The sequence below is a fragment of the Dermacentor silvarum genome, chromosome 1 (genome assembly GCF_013339745.2).
Source record: "Dermacentor silvarum isolate Dsil-2018 chromosome 1, BIME_Dsil_1.4, whole genome shotgun sequence".
NCBI classification, from domain to species: Eukaryota; Metazoa; Arthropoda; class Arachnida; order Ixodida; family Ixodidae; genus Dermacentor; species Dermacentor silvarum.
Window position 1 is genome coordinate 238,031,051 of NC_051154.1, and position 23,454 is coordinate 238,054,504.

At 48.3% G+C, this 23,454-nt stretch overlaps 1 protein-coding gene across 1 annotated transcript in view; it reads left to right on the top strand.

The window, feature by feature from the left end:
• LOC119436962 (collagen alpha-5(IV) chain-like) overlaps positions 1 to 23,454 on the top strand; it is an 86,376-nt gene that overhangs the window by 46,357 nt on the left and 16,565 nt on the right. The window contains 14 exon segments of the mRNA XM_037704010.2: positions 1,214 to 1,318; positions 3,147 to 3,349; positions 3,887 to 4,040; positions 5,693 to 5,806; positions 6,987 to 7,157; positions 7,783 to 7,872; positions 10,329 to 10,490; positions 11,352 to 11,537; positions 12,967 to 13,100; positions 15,067 to 15,193; positions 15,946 to 16,125; positions 17,680 to 17,730; positions 19,726 to 19,914; positions 20,743 to 20,873. Coding sequence (XP_037559938.1) covers positions 1,214 to 1,318; positions 3,147 to 3,349; positions 3,887 to 4,040; positions 5,693 to 5,806; positions 6,987 to 7,157; positions 7,783 to 7,872; positions 10,329 to 10,490; positions 11,352 to 11,537; positions 12,967 to 13,100; positions 15,067 to 15,193; positions 15,946 to 16,125; positions 17,680 to 17,730; positions 19,726 to 19,914; positions 20,743 to 20,873 — 1,997 coding nt within the window.

The following is a 23,454-nucleotide window of genomic DNA, read 5'->3' on the forward strand; positions in this document are numbered from 1 at the left end:
AGCAGCGCTACTGCATCAAATTTTGCCAGAAACTGGGCGACAGCCAAGTGGAAACCATTCGGAAGATTCAGACGGCTTTCGGTGACGATGCTATGAGCAGCACACAGATTAAGGAGTGGTACAACCTGTTTAAAGACGGCCGCACATCGGTGGAGAGCGAGCCACGCTCCGGTCGGCCATCAACATGCCGAAATGACCAGGTCATTGCTTAAATGGACGCTGTGGTGATGCGGGACCGTCGTGTGACTAGCCGAGAAATTGCGGAAGAGGTGGGCATCAGCACTTTTCTGCACATTCCGTTATGACCGAAGATTTGGCCATGAAGAGAGTTGCGGCGAAATTCGTGGCGAAGCTGCTCACGGTGGAGCAAAAGCAACTTCGTGTTGAAGTTTCACAGGACATGCTGGATTCCACAAACAGTGACCGCGACTTCATGAACACCATAATCACTGGTGACGAGTCTTGGGTGTACGGGTACGACCCGGAAACCAAATCCCAGTCGTCACAGTGGAAGCATTCCACGTCACCAAGACCAAAGGCCCGCCAATTGCGCAGCAACATCAAAGTGACGCTGACTGCTTTCTTTGACTCCCTCGGTGTGGCACACCCCGAGTACGCACCACAGGGTCAAACAATCACCAAAGAGTACTACAGGGGTGTCCTCCGTCGCCTACGTGATGCTGTGCGGCGCAAGAGAACGGAGTTGTGGTCAACAGGAAATTGGCGCATCCATCGCGACAATGCTCCTGCACATTCCTCGCACTTGATTCAGACTTTTTTGGCGAAAAACCAGACTCCTGTAGTTCAACAGGCTCCTTACTCTCCTGATATGGCCCCCTGCGACTTCTGGCTGCTTCCCAAAATCAAGAGGTCATTGAAAGGAGCGCGAATTCAGACAAGAGAGGACATTATGGCTGCAACGACAGCTGAGCTAAACTCCATTCCGAAAGAGGGGCCTTCTCGGAATGCTTCCAACAATGGCAGCACCGCTGGGAGAAGTGTTTCCAGTTCCAAGGACACTATACTTTGAGGGTGATTAGGTTTCCAACGCTCCAGTTATGCCATTTTTTTTTTTTTGCCAAAGGTCGGATACTTTTCTAACAGACCTTGTATACCCTAGTCTTGCTGTGCCCAAGTAAATCAGGTTGCAAGAAGAAGAAGAAACGTAGAGCAGTCATGAAGGTTGCGATTATTTTTTTTTTTTCTTCTTCAGGTGATCCCGGACTCCCCGTAAACGCTCCGGACAATCTCAAACACATGACAGGAGACAAAGGTATGCCAGGCTTGCCTGGCCAGTCCGGCAGAGAGGGACAAAAAGGTAAGCGGCTATTTCTACAAGCAGTGTAGCAGTATAGTATACATGTATAGTGGACTATTCTTGGGCGCGCATAGAGTAAGCGAAGGGGACACGCAACCTAAAGCGGCAGCTGCAGCAGCAGAGCAGCTACAATGTCTCCTTGATATGCCCAGCTCTGCGCAAGTGATCTAATAAGGTGCAACAGTTGTTATATAACAAAAACACAGTCTGTTGCGGAAACTATAGTCTGTTCCGGAAAGGAAGCATTCAAACTAATATGTCAGCAGCAGAAATCTCAAAGTAATTAAAGTCGTTGTCATGTGCGCACTGAATGAAAATAGGCAGAAAAGGGTTGCTAAAGCTCACTCGGTAGAACACTCACGTCCACCATAAAAAAAAAGAAACTTTTCGCATAAATCTTCAGGACGAAATCACACAAGATTCGACGTCCAACGCTATCTCGTGTCAACTTCCTCTGCAGTTTCTGCACAAAAAGGGCTAAGAGTCTTTCCCTTTTCCTTGATTTGTCGAGTACATCATTGTGTTTCAACATACGGCTAATTATAATCCGCGCAACTAAACGTACGTCATGTAATCACATGACGGTACGCATGTATTGATGATTTTGACAGCCTCTCAATAACGATACAGCAACCAGTCCTCGCTTAAGCATTGTGTCCCAACCGACAGTTTTACACACACACAAATAATAATAATAATAATAATAATAATAATAATAATAATAATAATAATAATAATAATAATAATAATAATAATAATAATAATAATAATAATAATAATAATAATAATAATACGTATAGTGAAAAACGTGAGCCCGTGGCGCTCAGCGGCAAATATAAGGCAGCGCAAAAGCGTGAGGAGTGTAAACGCGCTAAGGACAATAAAGGACTCGCAGCTCACTGTTCAGCATCAACAAACATGCGCTAACAGGCGTGAAACGCTAATATACCATTCAGTCACTGCGTGTACGCATTTGTGTATGTACGCGACTTGTTTTTCCCAGTTCTGACTAGTGGTAGCAAGGCAAAAACCTCTGACATTGCGCTGCGAGTAAATTGAACCCCTTGCATGCTCAATGTGGTTCCATTTCTCTTCAGCCGCGCTGAGTATATCCGCGAACGATCACTTTGGTGAAGGCACTACCATATTTGACGGGATATTTGACATGCTGCGTTCCGTTAGCAATGACGAAAGAACATTTTTCCTCTTTCCCGTAATGCTTGCACAAGGAGCAGCTCGTTCAAGTGCTTTGAGCTGGTCAGTCAGTTCTTTGCGTTGAAAAAAAAAAAAAAAGTAACACGAACTATAGGTGAGGTATAGCGCGAACGGGCACGCAGGACGACAATATGACTCAATATTACAATAAACCATCAGTTGTTAGAAGCGCTGTGTCTTCGTCTCCTCTGTCGTCCTACGTGCCCGCTTGTGTTCTACCTCACGTAATGCAATACCAAATAGCCCATCGATCAGACTGTTCTTTTGAGCAACATGAACGATTGCGCACTAAATTTGTATATAATTATTCTGTAATCATGAGTACCGACTAGAAGATGTACAAAGGAACGTCCCAAAAGACATAATGAAGTCTACAGCGCCTTGGAATAAAATGAGGTATCTTTGACACATTTAGCGGCAGTCTAGCATAATTCGTGACTGAAGGGGATAGAAGCTTAAGCACTTCGATTCTAGAACGTTTCCAAAAATTACAGCGTTGGTATCGGGCACGACTATGGGCAAAATGTAAATTCAACATATAAATACGCAAGACAGTGCTTAGTGCACACGGAGCAGAACCGGCATCGTGAGCGATTCCTTCGACCGCCTACAGGAGAGAAAGGATCGCCCGGCTACGACGGCTTGCCTGGGCGACAAGGAGACAAGGGTGACCACGGCACGCCGGGCTACTCCCAACAGGGTCCCAAGGGTCTCAAGGGCTACCCGGGACTCGCCGGAGACCAAGGACCCTCTGGCCGCAGAGGTGCCCCGGGAATTACCGGAGAGCGCGGCTACGAAGGACGTCCCGGCCCGAAGGTACGAACGACAACACTGCGCTCAACCACCGGGATCGAACGATTGCGGTCACCCCGCCTCAGGTCACGTTCTGCGATTTTTTCTTTTTTTTTTTTTGCCGTTTAATTCATTCAGTAACAAGAGCACATTATTATATTGAACCGTGTAACCGGCGGCGAAAACTGCACATGTAGGCACAAACAGGACGTCTACACGAATACAACTTCGTTTTTCTTTTTTTCCCGGAGATGGAATTACTGGCAGTGAGCGGAACTCATCGTTCGCTCAGTGGACTGGCGCGCAGAACAGTGCACCGACGTCGCTGGCAAAACACCTCACCTAATTGAAACCTCTTTTATGCCGATGCCGTTCGAACTTTAAACTTTATATGTGAGTTCGAGCGCGATGCCGGCTTAATCAGCAGGTTATGAACAAGCGTTTTTCTTTTTTTTCTTTCTTTATTTTTTTTATGAACCCCACCACTAACCCTCTTCCCTGCTTAGGCCACAGAGCCGTTCTCGTGATTAAGTTCTCTCTGTCCGTTTGCTGTGCACACAGGGCCCGCGGGGACCGACTGGCACGGGTAAGGGCACGGGACCGCAGGGCCTGCCGGGTGTGCTGGGACTAAAAGGCGAGCAGGGCCTTCCTGGATACCCTGGAGGCCCCGGTCCGGCCGGGCAGCCAGGATACGCCGGAGCGAAGGGGCAGAAAGGCAAGTGCCATTTACTGGCGTGACTGACTCCTCGACAGGGGCGAACGCCATGCCTTTATCCGCCAGAAAGTCGCTACGTCACCCGCGGCGAAGCCCACGGCTAAGCCCACGGCTAAGCCCACGGCTAAGCCCACGGCTAAGCCCACGGCTAAGCCCGCGGCTAAGCCCGCGGCTAAGCCCGCGGCTAAGTCCGCGGCTAAGTCCGCGGCTAAGTCCGCGGCTAAGCTTATTGCTTTTGCAGTACAGCACTGACGGACTCAAACGCGTCAACTTCTGGCGAACTCATACGCGTACATTTGTGTCCGCCACCTCGAGTTCGTGTTACATCGCTGTAATTTCGGCTCTTACTAGTCCCTACTGCCCTTTGGGGCCCGTATACACAAAAAGCTCTTACGCTATATTTGTTCGTAAGCGAAAATTCCAGCCAATCCTGACGCTGGACATATTATTAGCGAAGGAGACCGGCCAATCGCAAAGATGAAAGAAAATATTTGTGAAGTCGACGCCAGATGCGTAGCGACGTGACATCGCACTCTCGAGTAATTGAGCTTATTCGGTGATCTACTTTTAATGTTGCGTTTCATTCCGTGAGTATAGAACACCTTTCTTTATCTTTTGTGCTCAGTGCTCCACTTAGCCGAAGTACGCAAAAAATAACGTGACCTACTTTTGTACTCAATTCATTGCTGCATTATTATCATCGTGCCTTTTGTGCACCTCGAACATTTCCAAAGAAGCGGAGGTTAGCTCTCCCACTCGTCAAATTGTCAGAGGTCACCATAATGTCTCAGTTCTGCGACACAGGTGGCTTTCTTCGCAGTATGGACAGTCGCACCATTTGCCCGCCGGCCTTCATTTCTCCCCAACTCGCTGTTCGGAATCTGTGAACCAAGTAACGGACAACTCAATGTAAACACAAATTATTTCCTTTTGAGCAATGGGTGGTCTCGGCCAGTAGGCACGTCGAAGTTGACATGCTGCACAGAGTGCGCTTTACGCGCAGGCATTGAAAACTATAATAAGCATTTTGATCACTCGGGAACGCAATTAGGACACAGCTGACGCGACCGCTGTGTGCCCCCGACATATCACTGCTTATCTCGTGCGCTTGATAAACCATCAACTTCAAGAAATTAATGTCATTGTGTTATAGGCACACTTTACCGGGAACTAAGCGGTCGCTGTAACTTGCCGTGCCAATACTGCAATGGCAAAGATTAAAATTGTGGGGTTTTACGTGCCAAAACCACTATCTGATTATGAGGCACGCCGTAGTGGGGGACTCCGGAAATTTGGACCACCTCGGGGTTCTTTAACGTGCACCTAAATCTAAGTACACGGGTGTTTTCGCATTTCGCCCCCATCGAAATGCGGCCGCCGTGGCCGGGATTCGATCCCGCGACCTCGTGCTCAGCAGCCCAACACCATAGCCACTGAGCAACCACGGCGGGTTGGCAAATATTGAAAGTTACAGTAAGGATAATTTTAAGACAGTCTATAGAGTCTCAATAAGCACAACATATACGCACTCCACCTAAAGAAACAAGCCGCTTCTTCCCTCGAAGCACTTTGGAGAATCGCCACGCCGCACCTTAACCCCCGGGTTGTGAGTGCAGCCACTCACCCCAGCTCTGTGCACTGTATCCACGCAGGTGAACAGGGCTACATCGGATACAGCGGACCAAAGGGAGTGAAGGGAGACGCTGGCGACGCCGGAATCGGTACGCAGGGGGCCCCTGGACTTCCTGGCTACGACGGCCTGAAGGGTAAGCAAACGGACGCGCCAGAGTCGCGCGGTGCGAATGCGACGCGCTATAGAGGCCAACTGCTGCACAGGCTATAATCGCTCGCACAGAGGCTTGCCACAGACGCGATCCATTTACGACTGTCGAAGCACCGCGTATAGTGAACCTTCTGAGCAGCAGAAACTTTGAAATAACTTAAGCGCCTCGGCGAGCAACTAAGACGGTTCTCGCACGCCCTCAAAGCAACAAAATTTATGGGAGCTATAAGCAAACCTTTATTTTCTTCTTTTCACGCCACTTGTCAGGTGAGGCAAGCCTAAATTTACGACGCTGTCCAAGCCGCAGTACTTAGTATAGTCGTTAGAACGTATATTGCCCATAACAGAACAGATACTCGGGGAACAAACGGAAAGTTGGCAGCTCCCTATGCGGGAGTAACTCGTTTTCCGATATTTGACTCCATTTTCGAACGTCTTCGTAATCCACGATGCGGTGCGAAAATGACGGTAAGGTAAATATTCTATGTCATTTTCAACTTGAAACTTCTGCAGCGCAGCATTCAACGTGTTCTTTATTTCCCTCCCTCTGTCTCTCTTTCTCTCTATTTTTTTTTTCAATAACTATATAAAGTCCAACGCCTTTGAAGCAAATCGAACAGCGCGAAAGACAGTACCGTATAGTGAAGACGACAGACGCAGTCTTTACTACGTCTTTTTCGTTGTTCGATTCCCTTCAAAACATGCACCAACCAGGCCAGCACTCCTGCCAACGCCTTTCTTCTCCGTGACTTCTGTCACAGTAATACTCGCACCTTTCATCCAGTCATCCAGTTTCTTTCCGCCACATCCACCAACGCCCAGGAAACACACCGGAGGGACTTCTGTTTCTTCAGTCAAAACGTTGCCAAAGAAGAAAGAGAGAGATAGAACAAAATGCGCGTCCAGAAGGGCCGGAATGATACAATGATTATGTTCCAATACTATTCGTTTTTTGCGCTTCGTCAGTGGTCAGAGCGGCGTTGCGTTCACGTTATCGCCGGGATCCGCCGGCAGTGAACGCGTAGATGATAATCAAGAAATCTAATCGAGCAAAAGTAATCCTTACGTTATATCAGCCCAGGGCTTTAACTGCGGTAACTATACTCATGTTCAACGTAACTATACGCTACTGCATTCACTGAATGGCGACGCGGTGTGCACAGGAGAGCGGGGTATTCCCGGCATTCCTGGCACTGACGGTTTCCCCGGCCTGCCTGGAGTCAAGGGCGAAGCGGGATCACCGGGCGCACCAGGACCACGGGGCCGTGACGGTCAACCCGGCCTCCGAGGTCAGCCAGGAACACCAGGTCTCGAAGGATACCCGGGATTGAAAGGTACATATCCGCAGATCGAGTTATGGCTGTAAGCGTATTGTTATCACTACTTGTTATGAATACTGTCACCACTGTGAATAAACTTAGTTGCGAGTGACGCTTTTTCCTCTTCTGCGCCTCTTCATATCGTTTCGCGTCTTTTACGCCATAACAAGGGTGTTTCTGTGCATATAACGCCCAACGTTTGCACTTCACATAAAGGTCACTTCGCACTTTCGTAAGATTACGCCCTGCTAAAGTCAGATTTTCAGAAGTGCTATAACAGAAATTACTCCTTTCTTGCATAAATTAAATGCGCTCTCAAGGAAAGGCAATTACATTTATTATTTAAAACCCAGTTTATTTCTGTAATAGTATTCAGTTCTCAGAAAACCATTGGGAGTTGCTGCTAGCGAAAATATAGTTAATGGTTACGAACATTTCTTACAGTGCAGATAATGCTGCAGATAAACCAACTTACCAGTAAACAGGCGAGCACGGCAGATCAGCTGGAACCCCGAAACTATCCATTGTTTGACCATGCTCGAATATAGTTTCAACTTTCACTGAAATTTTATGGTACCATACGTACCTTTATAAGTTCCTTTGTGAAACTGTGACAGTTGCCTGCGAACGACTCTTACAGGTCGAAAAGGCGAGGCCGGAGAGTTTGGTCCACCTGGGTGGGACGGACTTGCCGGAGAGCCAGGATACCCTGGGCTCAAAGGAGGCAAAGGTACGCAGCCTACACAAGTTTTGTCTATCACCGCGAAGCCATAGCGAAGCCTTGATCTGGTGATACCAAACTAGTTTCGGAGCGAGGAATTCGGGGCGAGCTCCACCACCGGAAAAGCTGGCGCCACCGTCGGCGTGACGTGCTATGAGGGATCACGTGGGCACAGCGGCCGCGTCGTCTGCTTCGGAAGCGCCCCCGAAGCGAGCTGAAAACGTAAGTTTAGTCCCACCTGCGCTACGGTTATGATTAAGTGGGGATGTTTTCCCGCTTCGGGTGTCCAACACTTGAAAGCACTATAATAGGTAGTGGCTGATTTTGAAGGCATCCGACATCGTAGGCTATATTGCTCGGTACCGCAGTGCCGGACACGTACGCAACGGAGCCAGGTGTCAGGCTTCACACTTACCCGCAGGCCAAGAAGCTGCGTGTAGCTTGCATTGCGAAACTTAGAACCGGCAAGCAGCCATCAGCTACAACTCGGGTGTGTAGCAAGCACTTCCGCGAGCAAGATTACTGCTACGGCGTTGGGGCTGCGATGTTCGGTGATTAGCAGAAAGCGCGCACTGAGAAGCTCGACCGCACGCGCTGCCCGGTTAATGTCATGATAGTTTGGTCTATGAACTTGTCAATGCTAGATACTGGGAAGTTAACCAGATGGAAAGGGAACAGTAAGAAACACATTAAAAAAAAAGGCATGGCATATGCTGATGTTTCTGTTAGCACCAAACAATGAATGTACTGCATTAACAAAAAGAAGCAGCGTGCATAGAGTGCGACGAAACTTGAGAAATTACGATATTTAAACGCCGAAGAATTTAGAAGAAAATAAAAAAAAAAATACTTGAATCGTCGCGATGACACATCACGAGTCGCCGTATAGCGTCGAAGTCCCTAGTTATAGCGAAATTATTTTTAAACAGCTCTGATAGCGTCCACGCAGCAATGGTTGCTTCTGTACTCTCAAATTTTCATATGCTGCGGCCTAAAGCTCACGGCACGGCGCGAAAACGCGCTCGCAGCGAAACGTTGTGCCCAGACATGCATGCAGACGCGCAGGCGGTCACTGCGAACCCGTGCGATCGCTGCATTGAAGCTTCATTCTGTTATGCTCCATTTGGTGATACAGAGAGCCCACTATATAATAACATATTTCACATAGTTTGCTCTCAGTGATTACCTACCTTTCACGCAAGAAGCCGATTCGGGGAAGTCCATAGCGGCGACCGCGCGCAATCGGCGTTCACTGCACGTATTCGGTAAAGAGATAGCGTCTGTAAGCCATTCAGTGCTTTCTGTTTGCCCAAGATTATTATTTTGACAGTAAGAAACTTCCCTTGTTTGGAGAGTACTTGCAGAAATGTCCAGGAGGGCTCTCGCGTGTTTTCTTTTTTCTTCTTTTTTTTTTTTTTTTTTTTTTTTTTTTTGCGCGCCGATAGCCAAACCTATATATATGAGGAGCGCGCCGCGTTATCCCCCATACTATAAGCAAGCGAGGCGCTTCCGACAGATGACGACTCCGTAACTCCTCGCCCCCAATACTTTAATAACTTGGGCAAGAAAGACATATTTTTTTTATGGTCCATCCTCTCGTCAACTTACCCACTAATGATACGTGAATGCTGGCGAAGGTGCAAGTAATGAAATATACTCGTTTCCTTGCTTGAAAATATTGATAAACTGTCTCTTCGAAGCGAATTTGTTCACGCCGACAGCCAACCGTACCCTGAATAGTTTTTCATTATGCTGTTCGGTGTCATTTTAAATAATTTGCTGCGGAGAAGTTCAGACCATATACAGACCTCAGTTATAACGGTCCTAAGTGTTCTGAATCAAATAGTAATGATAATTATATTAATATTAATCTCACTGGCTGCGACAGCACGCACCTCAATTACAGGCCAGCAACTGCCTAATTCATTATAGCGGTACGATTATGTTTGCATCAGTGAATAAACTATTAGCAATAGTGTGCTCCTGTATGCAAATACTGTTACAGAATGTCTATCTATACCATCTGTTCTAAAAGAGTGTAGCCCATCACGACTGTACCGCGGGGTGGGAAGCCTTGTTTAATTGCAGCGACTACCGGGGCGGTCCTGACTTCAGAGTATGCACGCCCTTTTACAACCTGTAAATTGCCACAGATATCATAGTGCGCCACCAAACGCTGAGTCGTCAAAAGCTTTCCAGACGGTCTTGCAAAGTTTGGAGTGGGCTACACTTATTTCGAACAGACGGAATGTTAGATTCAAGTCACTTCCACCAACAGTGCATTTCAGTAAGCTGCTATACTTTACTGCCACGAGGGACATTACCATCGTGAGCGTCGTCCTCATGCTGCCAAGAACAACAGCGCTCAAATGTGTGGATTACACTGAACTGGTGCTCTATGTGCTGCTCTAGCTGTCTTTGTTGAACGACTGCACATCAAACAATGTGAATATGTTCCATCGCAGGAGAGCGGGGCGTAAATGGACAGCCCGGATTTCCGGGTCTTCCTGGTAGGCCGGGTCTTCCGGGTGAACGTGGAGATGTCGGATACCCAGGCCTTGAGGGTCTGAAGGGAGACAGGGCCCAACGAGGCATTCGTGGCGACGACGGTTTCCCAGGACCCGATGGTAATTACTAGCACACGTTGGCATATATGTGTCGCGAAAGAAACAAGAAGCTTCCCTCGATTGGATAGGATAGCGTCGAATGTATTCGGTTCGATCACCGTCACAGATCTTTTTAGAAGCGTCGCAGTGCCGGCGCGGTGCTTGCTTTGTGGTTAAGACACCTTGCACCATTTAAGCTATGATTGGTAAAGATCTTAGAGCCGATAATGCTGATAAAGATGTACACCAATATGTCCAGTAGATAATAAACTACTGTTATAGCTCAGCTAGCACAAAATTCGTTTTTTTTTTTTCTTTCCTTTTTTTTTTTGTGCGTACACTGAAACGGCAAACATCTAAGCACCAATTTTCCTTAAAAGTAATCGCTTTAATAATCACACGACCCAAGACAAGACGCGTTCCGTCACACCTCTGTCGCTATGGGATATTAAGCAATTCCTGCTTACTCACCTCCCCCGCCGCTGCACGGCGCTGTTTCCCGCTGTCTGTGCATGTATTTGTTAGCGGCAGCCGCGGTATTGGATAGCGTGCGGGCGGCATCATGTGGCACAGACATCCGGCATTGAGCACGTGATTGTCTCGGAGTGCCAGCCTGTCGCCGTCGCATCCCAGCACCCATTGTTCTCTCTCAGCTCTCGACCGAGACGACACGCTTCGTCCCGGCTCACCGTTCAAGCATTTTCCGTCAAGGAGCAAGTATGCAATAAGCACGGTTCTACATCAGTATCAATCTACATCAGTATTCTTGCAAAAATGCTCCTGTCCGGAGTATGTGTCGCGAATTTCGCTTTCTTTTTATTGATATCAACCGCGAGCGCCTAGGTGCATCACTGATTTCAATTTGCGCTTCTTCTTATCAAGGTCTGCCTGGTCCAAAGGGTCCGGTCGGATTCCCGGGTCTTCCTGGAAGAAAGGGAGAGCGCGGAGAGCCAGGCCGAGCACTGGGCGCGCCAGACGGGCTACCGGGAGAGCCGGGACCTAGAGGCTACGACGGATTCCCCGGGCTGCCTGGACTCAAAGGCGAAGCCGGAAACCCGGGATCCCCCGGTAAGTATAGCTGCACTTTCGTCTTCACTACAGCGATTGCATGGATGCCAGCTTCTCGCACTTGCGGAATCAAGAGACTGACTCCACCCTGTCCACGCCCAGCGCCTGGTACCTAGGCAACTGTAGGACGTGTCGTCACAGCGCGTGTGCACGGTTTCCGCCCGCACCATGACACCGGAAGTCCTCACTTCGGCATTCCTTCGGCTGAGTGCTGAAGTTGACCACGATTCGAGTTCCACTAAAGTCTTTTACCGGTTCTAGTGAATATGATATAAGGCGTACGGGGCGTGCGTATAAGGCGTATGGCGCAGCTCGTGGTGAAACTGTCCCATAGAACTAATTCAGAACTCAGTTGCGCCCTTCATGAAGCTTAATTTTTGTAACCAACATTCCAGGCTGCAGAAGATGAAATGGTCGTTGCATAGAAAGAATTGTGGTACTCTCACTGACTGTCTCTTCACATTTCGCTCGTATTTTTATTTGTCGTACCATGACACAATTCCTTGAATAGACACCAATGGTAATCAATGAGTGTAATTGATTGCCAATGCATAGCTCGTGTCTAGCACTTGGTTAGAGAGAGATATAAATGAGATGCGAAAGGCAGGGAGGTTAACTGGAAGGTAGATAACCAGTTTGCTACCCTGCACTGAGGAAGGAGTTAAGGGGGACAGAAATATAAAAAAATGAGCGCAGCTTGCACTAGTGGTGCAAGGCTGGAGCAAAAAGCGGAGCTTGTGATCGACCAAGCCACAGCTAGGGTCGCCTATCCCGACGACGCTAGATACTCAAACGCAGACTCTCGCATTCTCGTTCTCGAAACTCGGGATCTTCGACTCGACGACGCCTCTTCTCAGCTGAAGCTTCGGCACGGTATTCCGGATCGGCTCGCCGCTGACGGGCAGATTCTCGCTTGGCAGCACGATGCGCTTCAAGACGCGGTCTGGCGATGCGTTGACATTTCTAGGCGAAGCGAGGCACATGTGGTTGCTAGGCGACGCGAAGTGACGTCATGGCTAGACGGAGCAGGTGCGCGGTCGTAGCAGCTCGGCGCGGCGGTGCGGCGGCGAAGCGAGGCGCAGCTGTGCCAAGTGGTTGCTAGGCAACGGGCGGTGACGTCATCGCCAGGTACAGTTTCTGGCCTACGCTATACGGGCCAACCTCCGGCTTAAACAGCTCCGCTGTTAAAAATACACACACATAGAATGAGAGGCAGATTGTCAAGCTTCGCTAGCGGTATTTCTAATTCTGCGCTGCTCTAGTACAGTGCACAATGACCGCAAGAAAGCAGTTCCTTATGTCCTTTTAGAAGCTGTTGTGCTGTAGACACGCCGAATTCGTACCCGTTTTTCCAAAAGTCGTGTTCGCCTCCTGAAAAGCCCTTCGCCACTTAGCGAGTGCTGAACTCACACTACATTTTATTGCACAGGCCCTGCTGGACTGGACGGTGAACCAGGATTCCAGGGTGTAGCGGGACTCGACGGCGCAAACGGCCTGCCTGGCCTTCCCGGTCTCCCTGGCCCTGACGGATTTCCGGGACTTCCAGGATTCCCCGGCTTAAAGGCAAGCACGTTAGGCGAAGGTCGCGCGCTGTGTACTCGTATTCCGCTAGTTTTCTTCACCGCTTAAATGTACATCCGACAGACATCAGAAAGGTATCTGCACCACATTACAATGAATGAATGAATGAATTTTTATTTCCCTTTTTAAGAAAAATCTTGCTCTGACTATATCGCGCACTCGGCCTTTCCATCGACAGCGCAAACTGCTTTGACGACAAATCCACTCGGTCGCTGGATAATGTTCACTACAGCTTACCTAACTTCGGCTTAGTGCAGCGGGATGGCGCGCGTTCGACCTTCCATCCGAGCGCGTGTCGTGCTTTTCAGAAAGCTTCCGTACGCCGAGTTGCCAAATCCCATATTCTCCTTCCTCTCCCTCAACCAATTTATTTCCATAACTAGAGGTTCTAAAACACTTACTACACAATTTAAGCATGCTTTCGGAAGAACATTTAAAAGGTGCGGTAACGAAGGAGCTGCTGGCGCTGCGGTGTCCTCCGCACCTTCACTTTCATCGCTCGGCCTCAGCCAAGCCAGCTTAACCTCCGCAAGTTTTCGGGTCGATGACACCTTGCGTGGGAGGGGGGGGGGGGGGGGGGGGGGGGGGCTGCGAGTCAGCCGCATTCATGTCTCCGCCGGTGTCACCATATCCCGCTACGCTTCTATTGACCACTCGTCGAGCGCTATCATAATGTCATGCATGGGCAGTGAACGAGAAGGTCGCCGGCGCCACCCTGAGATTCAACTCAGAATTTCGTTCGCATCTGTGGGCGCCCGCGATGCACCCCGCAGTAACGAGTGGCCGAGACGCTTTGTCTACGCACTTATCTCGTTAATTAAAGAATGTCCGAAGCCGTTAGGTTGCTACAGAATAATGATCCGAGAAAAGTGAACAAAGCGCTGTTATTACATGCATGACTAAGCTTTCAAGTACAATCATAACTTCGCGTATTTTTGAGCGGCTGGCGAGTGTTTCATGGCGTTTTTGGCGCAGGCATGGAATCAGGGCTATCTCTCATGCTTGCGGGCCACCGGGTATATGACGTCAAGCCTACCTCAGAAGACCGGTACCGCTGAATGACACGCGATTTTTAGGTGCCAGTAAAGCTTGCTAACGAGCGTGGTCAGGCGTACGTATGCGCATAATCGGCAAGATAGAGGTATACCGGGAATATCTAAACACGAAACTTTTCTTGGCATTACCGAGGCAGCAGCAAACCACGACAGACGGGTCAACTTAGACCTCCGGGCATGTCGCGAAGATCTCATGCGGCACCAGGGTCGAGGCATACGCCAATGTCCTGTTTTCTCGCGGTATTTTTTTTTTTTTTTCATTATGACTGCTAACCAACTTTCTCACTTTCGTATTCTACTCTATAGTAGTCAGTCGCTCTGTCCGGCCGCCTGAGCATGGGTGCTCCTGAGCATGAAGCCGCCTGAGCCGCTGCATGGGCCCTCGCCCATCTCCGACGGCACTAATGAAACCATAACCAGGACAAAAAGTGGCCGCCAAATGACAGCACCGCAAGAAAATTAACAGACGAATGATAAGAAGCCAAGAGGGCGCGTGTCGTTCGTTTGTTTCCCTTTGTCAGGCGATGTTTGTGACGTGTTATGCGTTTAATTTATAACGAAACACAGCTGCTGAAACTAATTGCCTCACCAAAGCATGAGACCCGGAAGAGGATCTGCCTTTCGTTTGATCTGCGGAGTCAATGGCCGGTAGGATTTCTTTCGCACGATCCTTTCTCTCGCTCGGGCCACCTACGGAGAGCAAGAATGAAAGGAATCGGAGTATAATCATTGCATTATTCCTGCCCATTTCAACTTTTCACCGTGCTTAACACTGCGACCCAGCAAGGCAGCATAACAAAAAAATAAATCCTTTAGTCATAATTAAACTATTCTTTTGCACGTTTTAACGATCATTTCCAAGCGCTCAAATTAATGTATCATCTGCTGTGCAGGGCGATTCGGGCTTTGATGGACGCCCAGGCTCCGCTGGTCCGCCGGGTCCACCAGGCCTCCCTGGACCTCCGGGATTTGACGGCAACCCCGGAATCAAGGGAGAGACAGGAGAGCCCGGATATCCCGGTACTTCCTATTCCAAGCCGCGCAGCAATGCCTTCGGCGAGACTTCTCTGTTGGGTGCTGACAGTAAAGCAACAAACCGCCAACGAACGGGTTTTTCGCACATGGACTGCCCCGGCTAAAGGGGCCGAACTTCCTTATTTAGCGTATAGTGCGCTGGTTAAGGAATCGATAACTATACCCTTAAAGCGCGCACCTTTTTTTTTTCTGCTTTGGCCCTACTTTGGGCGTGGCTCAAGAAAAACAAACCAGAGCAGCCACATGAGCTTCACGGTACGAGAAATTAAGTATAGCCGCTCAATCCAAATGAAATAATTAAAAAAAACTGAAACAAGAGTGGGAGGGAGATTAGCAGTATGACGCATCCTTGCTGAAATCAATATTCGAACGCAACTGCACTATTGGAAGTGCGATGCACGTATTTGAACCAAAGTTCCCACGGCGGCGACACGGCGCAGGAATATTGCGCTCGATCCAGGAACAAAGGTCAAGCTAGCGCGCCGATGCGACGCACGTGTCAGCACAGATACATGCATACACACACACACAAACATGGCACGCCCGCACACAAACACACATACGTAAAGCAAGTATACCCTCCTCTATAATATGACTAATAAAAATCGGGCCCCTCGGTTTCCTTTCATCTATATAGTCGCAATGTATCTTTTAACGAATGGCAATGCGCGCACTTACACGTGAAATTTGCGCTAGTTCATCGCAGACTAAGAAGAACTCCGCCCTTCCCCCCGCAGGTCTTTCGACGTTCGAGATCAGCAAGGGAGACAAGGGAGAGCCGGGCCAGCCGGGAATTCCCGGACCGCGCGGCCCTCCCGGCGACGACGGCTTCCCAGGCCTTAAGGGCGCGAAGGGCCAGATCGGTGACCCCGGTTTCGACGGCGCGCCGGGCGCTGCTGGAAGGCCCGGCCCCAAAGGTGTGTCCGCAAAAAAGTAACCATGAGAAGAAAAAAAAAAAAAAAGGAGGGGCATGGAGTAAAGGGGCCGCTTGGTGTTTTGCGGGTGCATCTACTTCATGATGTAACGCCAATCCTGTCACGCATATTAAGATAAACAAACGTGTCCATTACTTTTTTAGGGTAACTAATATATGCACGTTCTCGCTCGTGTTATGCAAACAGTACTGCTTCTTGTTAAATAAATGACGAGCTGAATACATTTTATAACACTGTAACGCGTGCGACAGGCGAATTAAGGTGAAATGAAACTATGTACTTAGTAGCAGCGCACTGTATAAATATGTATATAGTCCCCCTTCCTGTCTATTAACTAGATATCCTCTTTCATATCCTTCACTCCCCGTCATTTACTCCTATTCCCCCCTCCCCTCCAACACCGCCCCCATCGCTCGTCGGCCCACAAAGCGGTGAAGGCGCTTTTGTGCTTCTTGAGGACGACGGGCTTGTGTGAACGTCTGTGACTAATAGTGCAATACCACACGCGCCAGCGAATTCACCGCTAATTTTCTTCTTTCCTTCCCTCCTCTCTCTCCCTGTCATCTTTGTGTTCCTCTTTCTCATTCCCTCGGTGTAGGATAGCCAACCGGACGCTATTCTGGTTAACCTCCCTGCCTTCTGTCTTTCCTTCTCCTCCCATCCCCTCTATACTGGCCGTTGTTCAGCACTCAGCCTCGATTCTATAGACAGTTAGTGCAGTCAGCTGGAATTTCATCACTTCTTCCTTTCCGCTATTAGTATAATAAAACAAACGATCACTACTACGCTTCAATTAATTCTGTTTAAGTAAAGGACGGCTCAAAGTGATACTTCTTGCATGAGTGTAGACAGGCTGACGCCGATGCTTCATCGATGTATGCGTCACCTGTCCATGCCAAGTCTTGCTGTCGTTTGCGCTTTAGCGAGATAACGGCGTCTGGCCGTGAGCAGCACTCCGTCAGTGGGTCAAAGCGTGCAACAGTCGGGCATATGCAGCGGGACCGCACCCACAAAAGTCTGGCACGTCCAAACAAAACTGGGGCGTCTCGTCACTTGACGCTCGGTGCCTCGTCATACACGACAGCGCTCTCTCAGAAGTTGAGAAAAGGCACGTCCGCGTAACAGCAGCAATTGTCGGCACTCGCGCAGCTTAGCATGCGCCTGCGTGCGACGGCGAGTTGGAAAGCGAGACACGCGCAGGCGTGTCCGTGCATCGTAGTTTCGTGAGACTGGTGGGAACTATATAAGGCGCAGCCGCGTGTCTTTAGCTGCAGAAGCGCTACCGCTGATATATGCGCTTCTAGTAAATTCATATGCAGGGCTCGCAACTGCCATTTAGAAGAAGTTGGATAATAACTAATAAAGAAATACGACCCTAGAGTCTTCATTTTCTTTCTTTCTTTCTTTCGTTCTTTCGTTCTTTCTTTCTTTCTTTCTTTCTTTCTTTCTTTCTTTCTTTCTTTCTTTCTTTCTGCTTCTCCGTGCGCGTGACGGTTGAGGGGAATGAGATTGATTTTTTTTTTTCGCCGTTTTCAGGATACCCTGGAAACCCCGGACCACCTGGAACGGAAGGAGCACCCGCTACCGGTACTGTATCGTGCGCTTATGATCACAGTGCGCCTGCCACAGAGCAGAAAAAAAATATATTTAAAAAAATCTTAGTTATTGCATCTTACAACCTGACTAATACCCATTTAAGTCTTTAAGCTATGCAACTAAGTATATAAATAAATAGATCAATAAATAAAATAAGGAATTTATCCGTTACCTTGTAGCACGCGAGCTGAGGCTTGTTTTGCAGGATAGCAAAGTAAATAATAACGCATATTAATCTATATCGTGTACAAATCAGTGGACGTAACATGACGTGCGACTGTTCTTTTTTTCATCATGCTCCATGCAATTATGCTTATTTGTGCGGTTGCGTCGTTATAAGGCTACATCCGTCCGCCATGAAGGATACAAAGGGAAGAAAAAAAAGTAAAACATTGCACGCGCCAGTGTTTATTGCCAGACGTTTCCTTTCGTTCTGAATAGTAAGTCAGAGTAGATGTTGAATTTAACAGCGAATATTTTTCTACACCTACACGAATCACGATGCGGCATGGTTTTGAGGAAGTACCTTCAACGTGCGTGATTTTTTTTTTTTTTTTTTTTTTTCATAAAGTCCCGAGACGGGCGGTCCTCGATTTCCTATGCACCTATTCTTGCGCGTAAACAGGAGGAAGAAGTGCGTTTTAAATGCGTAAGCATTTCTACGCTTACCCGACGAGAAAACTGTCCGTGCGTCCGTCTGTCCTTGCCGTAAGACGATCTCTTTCAAGATGGAGCCCGCAGCAGCGAAAAAGCGACTTTACCTTCACGCTGCCTGTCGCTTCAACGCGAACGAGGCGGCGAGAACACAAGTTACGCTCACGGCGCTCCACCTACACCTATCTACACCCACCTAGAAGAGCACAGTAATACAATTACGAAGCGCTCCATAAAAACAGATTTTTTTTTATTATTATTATTTGCGGGACGCAGCGAGGCGCTACGAGGGATAAAAGGACTGCTGGTTAGCACTCAGGCAAATTAAATTGTTAGGAGGAAGGGGCCAAAGTGAAACAGTCCACATGGGAAGCCTGCAAGGAAGCCGAGGGCCGCGTCCTTGAGACTCGGGGTTGGGACCGTTGTCCTATAGGAAGTACACATATGCGCATGCGCTGGAGGTGCGACGCTGGCCAGTGAGGAAACAGGATCGCAACAAAAGGAAAATGGGACAAGCGCGAAACGCTACTAAGATGCACGCCCGTGAGGCCTCATCTAGGAAAACGAAGCGATCTGCTGTCGCTATTACGCGTGCCCACGCAGCACCTCGCATAGATGATATGGACTACTCGCTCTGGCTGTGAAGTGTCACATAGGAAGGACGACGCCCTTATTGAAAGCAATACTTGGAAAAGAAAAATGGCACCGCGCTAAGCGATGTCCACGTTTCGAAACACACTGAAATGCATATGTGCATGATCTCTGCTTCTCGCGTGATGTCACGGCTCAAATTGCGTAGAATTTCTGCCAGCTAAAGTGCTGGCACCAGCCGCAGGTGCTCCGGTGCCGATGCACATCGCTGTAGAAGATCGCGTACCATGCTGCAATTGCATTATGCTTAATTATTTCCCGTTATAATAATAATAATAATAATAATAATAATAATAATAATAATAATAATAATAATAATAATAATAATATGATTTTTTCATATTTATTTTAGCTGTCAAACGTCTATTACGCGTTATATTCGTGCAGGTACAGTTGACATAACAGAGCTTTTATATTTTGTTAAGAAGAAAAAAAGCAACTAGGTTTGTTTTTGCTTTCTCTTAAAAGTCGGTACATTTTTTTGTAACAGAAAGTAAAACGGCTAGAGCTACAGGCAGCTGAGGATGCCTGCTTTGTAGGCATCATCTCACGACTGCAGGAGTAAAGCGCGTGGAGCGCTAAACTGCCTCTCAGAAAAGACGTCACCAGAGCGAAATGGATGCCAGAGAAATAGTCCGTGCTGTGTAGCCATGGTTATATGCGTCGTGCTCGCCCTCGCAGACGTCTACCCTGGACCAAAAGGAGACGAAGGCGTTCCCGGACCGCCAGGCTTCCCCGGCATTCCGGGACTCAAAGGTGAAGCAGGAGAACCAGGATTTCCAGGACCCGATGGACCGCCCGGCTACCCCGGTGTCGCCCCAATTGGCTTCAAAGGAGAACAAGGAGATGCAGGACTAAGCGGCCTTCCAGGTGACGTTCCCATTAACATTCTATTCGTCGTCAACGCAAGTTCTTCACGCGCATGTAGAGAGCGGCAGACAGCAAGCAATTTGCTATTCAAAGAATAATAAAAAAAATCAAATCTTAGAATTGTAAGGATGCAGGTACCCTATCGCAACAACAACAAAAAAAAGGAAAGACCAGTTGGCCATTGTCGACAATGACCGATTAATCTTTCTCTTCTTTCTCCGCTTTTTTTTTTTTTTTTTTTGGATAGGGTGTACATCGAGTTCATGTTCTTGGCCAGCTTAGCAATAAAGTGAAGGGCGCTCCGGTGAGCATCGAGCTCAACCAGTTAAAACACTTTATTTTCGCAATGATGTTGGAAAAGCAAGTGACGTAGGCCACCACACGCGATAATTTCTGCATGTGGCGTGTGGTGCTGCCCATTGACGTATACAACTACAGGCATACTTCTTATACTATACTTTCGCACAGATATCTCAAATCTACATGACAAGGTACAACCTACAGTTTTTAGGGTATTAACTTCAGAAAGCAGGCGGGTCCAGAACGTTGTATCAGGGTCGCAGCTGTGCTGTATATGCGTGGAGCACGGCCAAAGTTGGTTGGAACAGGAGGCTGTCTGGTCAACCCTCTTGCGCTACTTAAGGGGTCAACAATCCGAGATACTAGTCATGCGGTGGTCTGGGCAAAGATAGCATGTTAAAAGCTGTGACTGGGAAGGGTCTTTGGTGAAAGGTTCGGAAACCAAGAAGGGGGCAGGAAGCCGAGAGGCGCACAATGTTTCGTTCGGGTGAATTAAACCGAGACATGTTCCTTGTTATCCGACGACAGGCACCCCTGGTCAACAGGGAGCTCCGGGACAGCCTGGATACCCCGGCATCCCAGGATCAAAGGGCAGTCGAGGAGATTCAGGCTTGCCGGGACCTGTCGTTCCTGGACCACCGGGAATACCAGGACCCAGGGTACGCTATCATCGACCCCTTTCTTTTTTCTCCAAGAACAGAGGTTCTCATCCAGATTTTGAAGGTGGTGTCAGTGAATTCGAATGCAAGCCAGCTATATAGCTTGAATTCTTTCTGTGTTGCTTATGCGCGTCACTAAACAACAAACAACAAAACGCTTTTCTGAGCAGATTTCTCTGCATGCCACTGTGATGACATTCGCGGACATGCAGGACAGTTTCCGGAGGTAACATAATAGAGTCAAGAATAAAGCTAGCCGTAATAACTGGAAAGAAAAAGAGCAGCACGCAACAAAAACACGCGAGTCTGCATTGCGGCCAGTTGTAAACAAAACTGGAAATACGAATTTGGGGGAGTGTCATGGAATGTAGCATTCAATTGCAGAAATTAATTATCGCTCGCTCCGTGGAAGTTCATCGACGCCGTTAGAACCGAATGCTGCGCCACACTTGACGCATCGCGGCCTACTTTCCACTCAAACAGATCAACTGTGCAGAATTGTACTTCTCCATCTTCTCACATCGACGCTCTGAATAAGCAATACTTTCAGGACTCTAGTTAAGTGACATTCTAAAGTCAGCATCAAGCATTCTTCAACACCGTAACCACCCGATGTCCATTTGCGTTTTGCACAAAACAACACATATTTTACATATATGATGTCTATCTGGCATTAAAATGATTTGTTTCTTTACAAAAGTGATTTGGAAATGGTATACGGAGCTCTCTACAATATACTAGTGTTCTTTTTTTTTCCCCCTAATTGCACTCAGCAGTTTTCACGCGTACATATCGTGCGCACTGTTGCGCATGCGCGGCCTCGACACTTGTGATTGCTCCAAACGCGTTACGAGTATTGAAACTCGAACAGCGTCCTTGGGTGTACAGAGGACCCCATCTCCTCGTCTGCAAGGGCGACACGCATTCTGTACACACTGCTGTAGGAGCCAAGTAGTCGCTGCTCAACCCCTGCACCCCCACTCTCCACCGCCTCTTCATCTTCCAAGCACGTCCAACGCCACTGTCAGAGGTGCAAATCACTCGGTTACGCACAACGGCGATAGTTAAACGAATGCACCCAATGGTATTGTTTCAAATGGTCGAAAAGGAGGCTAGAATGAAAATAAGTGTTATGCTATAGCTGTTTTTTTTTAACTTATATTAATATAGAATGTGTACGTGTATATAAGTGTGCCTGTTTGGAGAGAGAGATACACGTTTAATGATACGAAATGCAGAGAGGTCGGCCTGAAGTAAATTCCTCGAGCCAGCTACTCGGCGTTGGGGAAAGGGGAAGAGGGAAAGAAAGAGGGAAGAAAGAGGCGCATGATGGGTGACGATGACGAGAGAAGGAGGATTAACACTTTCGGGGGAGGGTGGGGGGATGTATGCTGCAAGCCAACGGCGTATATTGACCCTTTTCGCGGCGATCCCGTGGGCGCTGCCATGTTTTATCACGTGGTGACGCGTCCATTGCTTGCCTCAACTGCCTCCGTTGCCTCCGTGTTTACAATGGATGTGTATGACGCCGGTGCGGCTTAGCAAACCTCTGTTTCGGGAGATATCGTAGACGCTGACTGGGTGGACGACACGAAGCTTTGCCCACAGCTTCAGAGAACATGCAAAAGCGCTTTCGGAGCTGATTAAGCTACGTCCAAACGGCGCGAGCAGCGCATACGGTGCTTGCTCTAACAGCGGGGCTAAATATGAATTCCAAACTTTCCGCTCATGAAATGGATCAGGATTAGTGTTCGCGCTTCGTTCTTTATTTGGGGGGGGGGGGAGGGGGCAAATATTTTGAAGCAGCTCATATTTCTGACTCAGTAAAGCTCTTCAGTGTGGTCACTATCTGATTATTTTCTGCCTAATCACTCGCGGTTGTGCTCAGTTTCGTTAGATTTGTTCTTGCTGCGCACAATGCTTGAAAGGTAGCTGTTCTGCACATTATAATACTTTGTAGCAAAGATGTATTATCGCTAGTAACTCGCTTACTCTCGTGGACCGTCACGAAACATACAGCTTCGACCATTCGTGCGCTATCGGTGTAGTCCGTCATTTACTGTGCGTATAAAGTGCACATATATTCAAGTGTGCGCCCATTCACTTATTCTTGACACATTGGCGAAAGAGTGGGCGTAAGTTTCCGTGCCGGTTGGGGAAGATGGGTGTAGATACTGTGAGCGAAACCTACTATGACAGGAAGTGGCGCTACCTCCCTTTATCATTGTTTAACGAGCGGTACTCACTCTTGCCAACGTACCGCGGCTGAAGCCCTTTCTTTGAAGGTTAGCGATACAGCGCTGGCGGATGAGCAAATTTGTGTATCCTCGAGGAAAGACGTACATCTCGAAGTGCCGGAAACACGTACGGACAGTTGCAGCAGCGGTCCGCGAACTTGGCCCCACATATTCATTACATTCCTTAATATGCCAATCCCTATTTTTGCCGCCAACTACTGCACGCGTCTTCAATCCACATGATTCAAACCAGCATGAATGAAGCACAGTGCGTTAGCGGAAATTCAGTTGCCTTTCCGAAAGCTGATCGCACAGATGCAAGGTAGAAGCGGTAATGGTTTCAT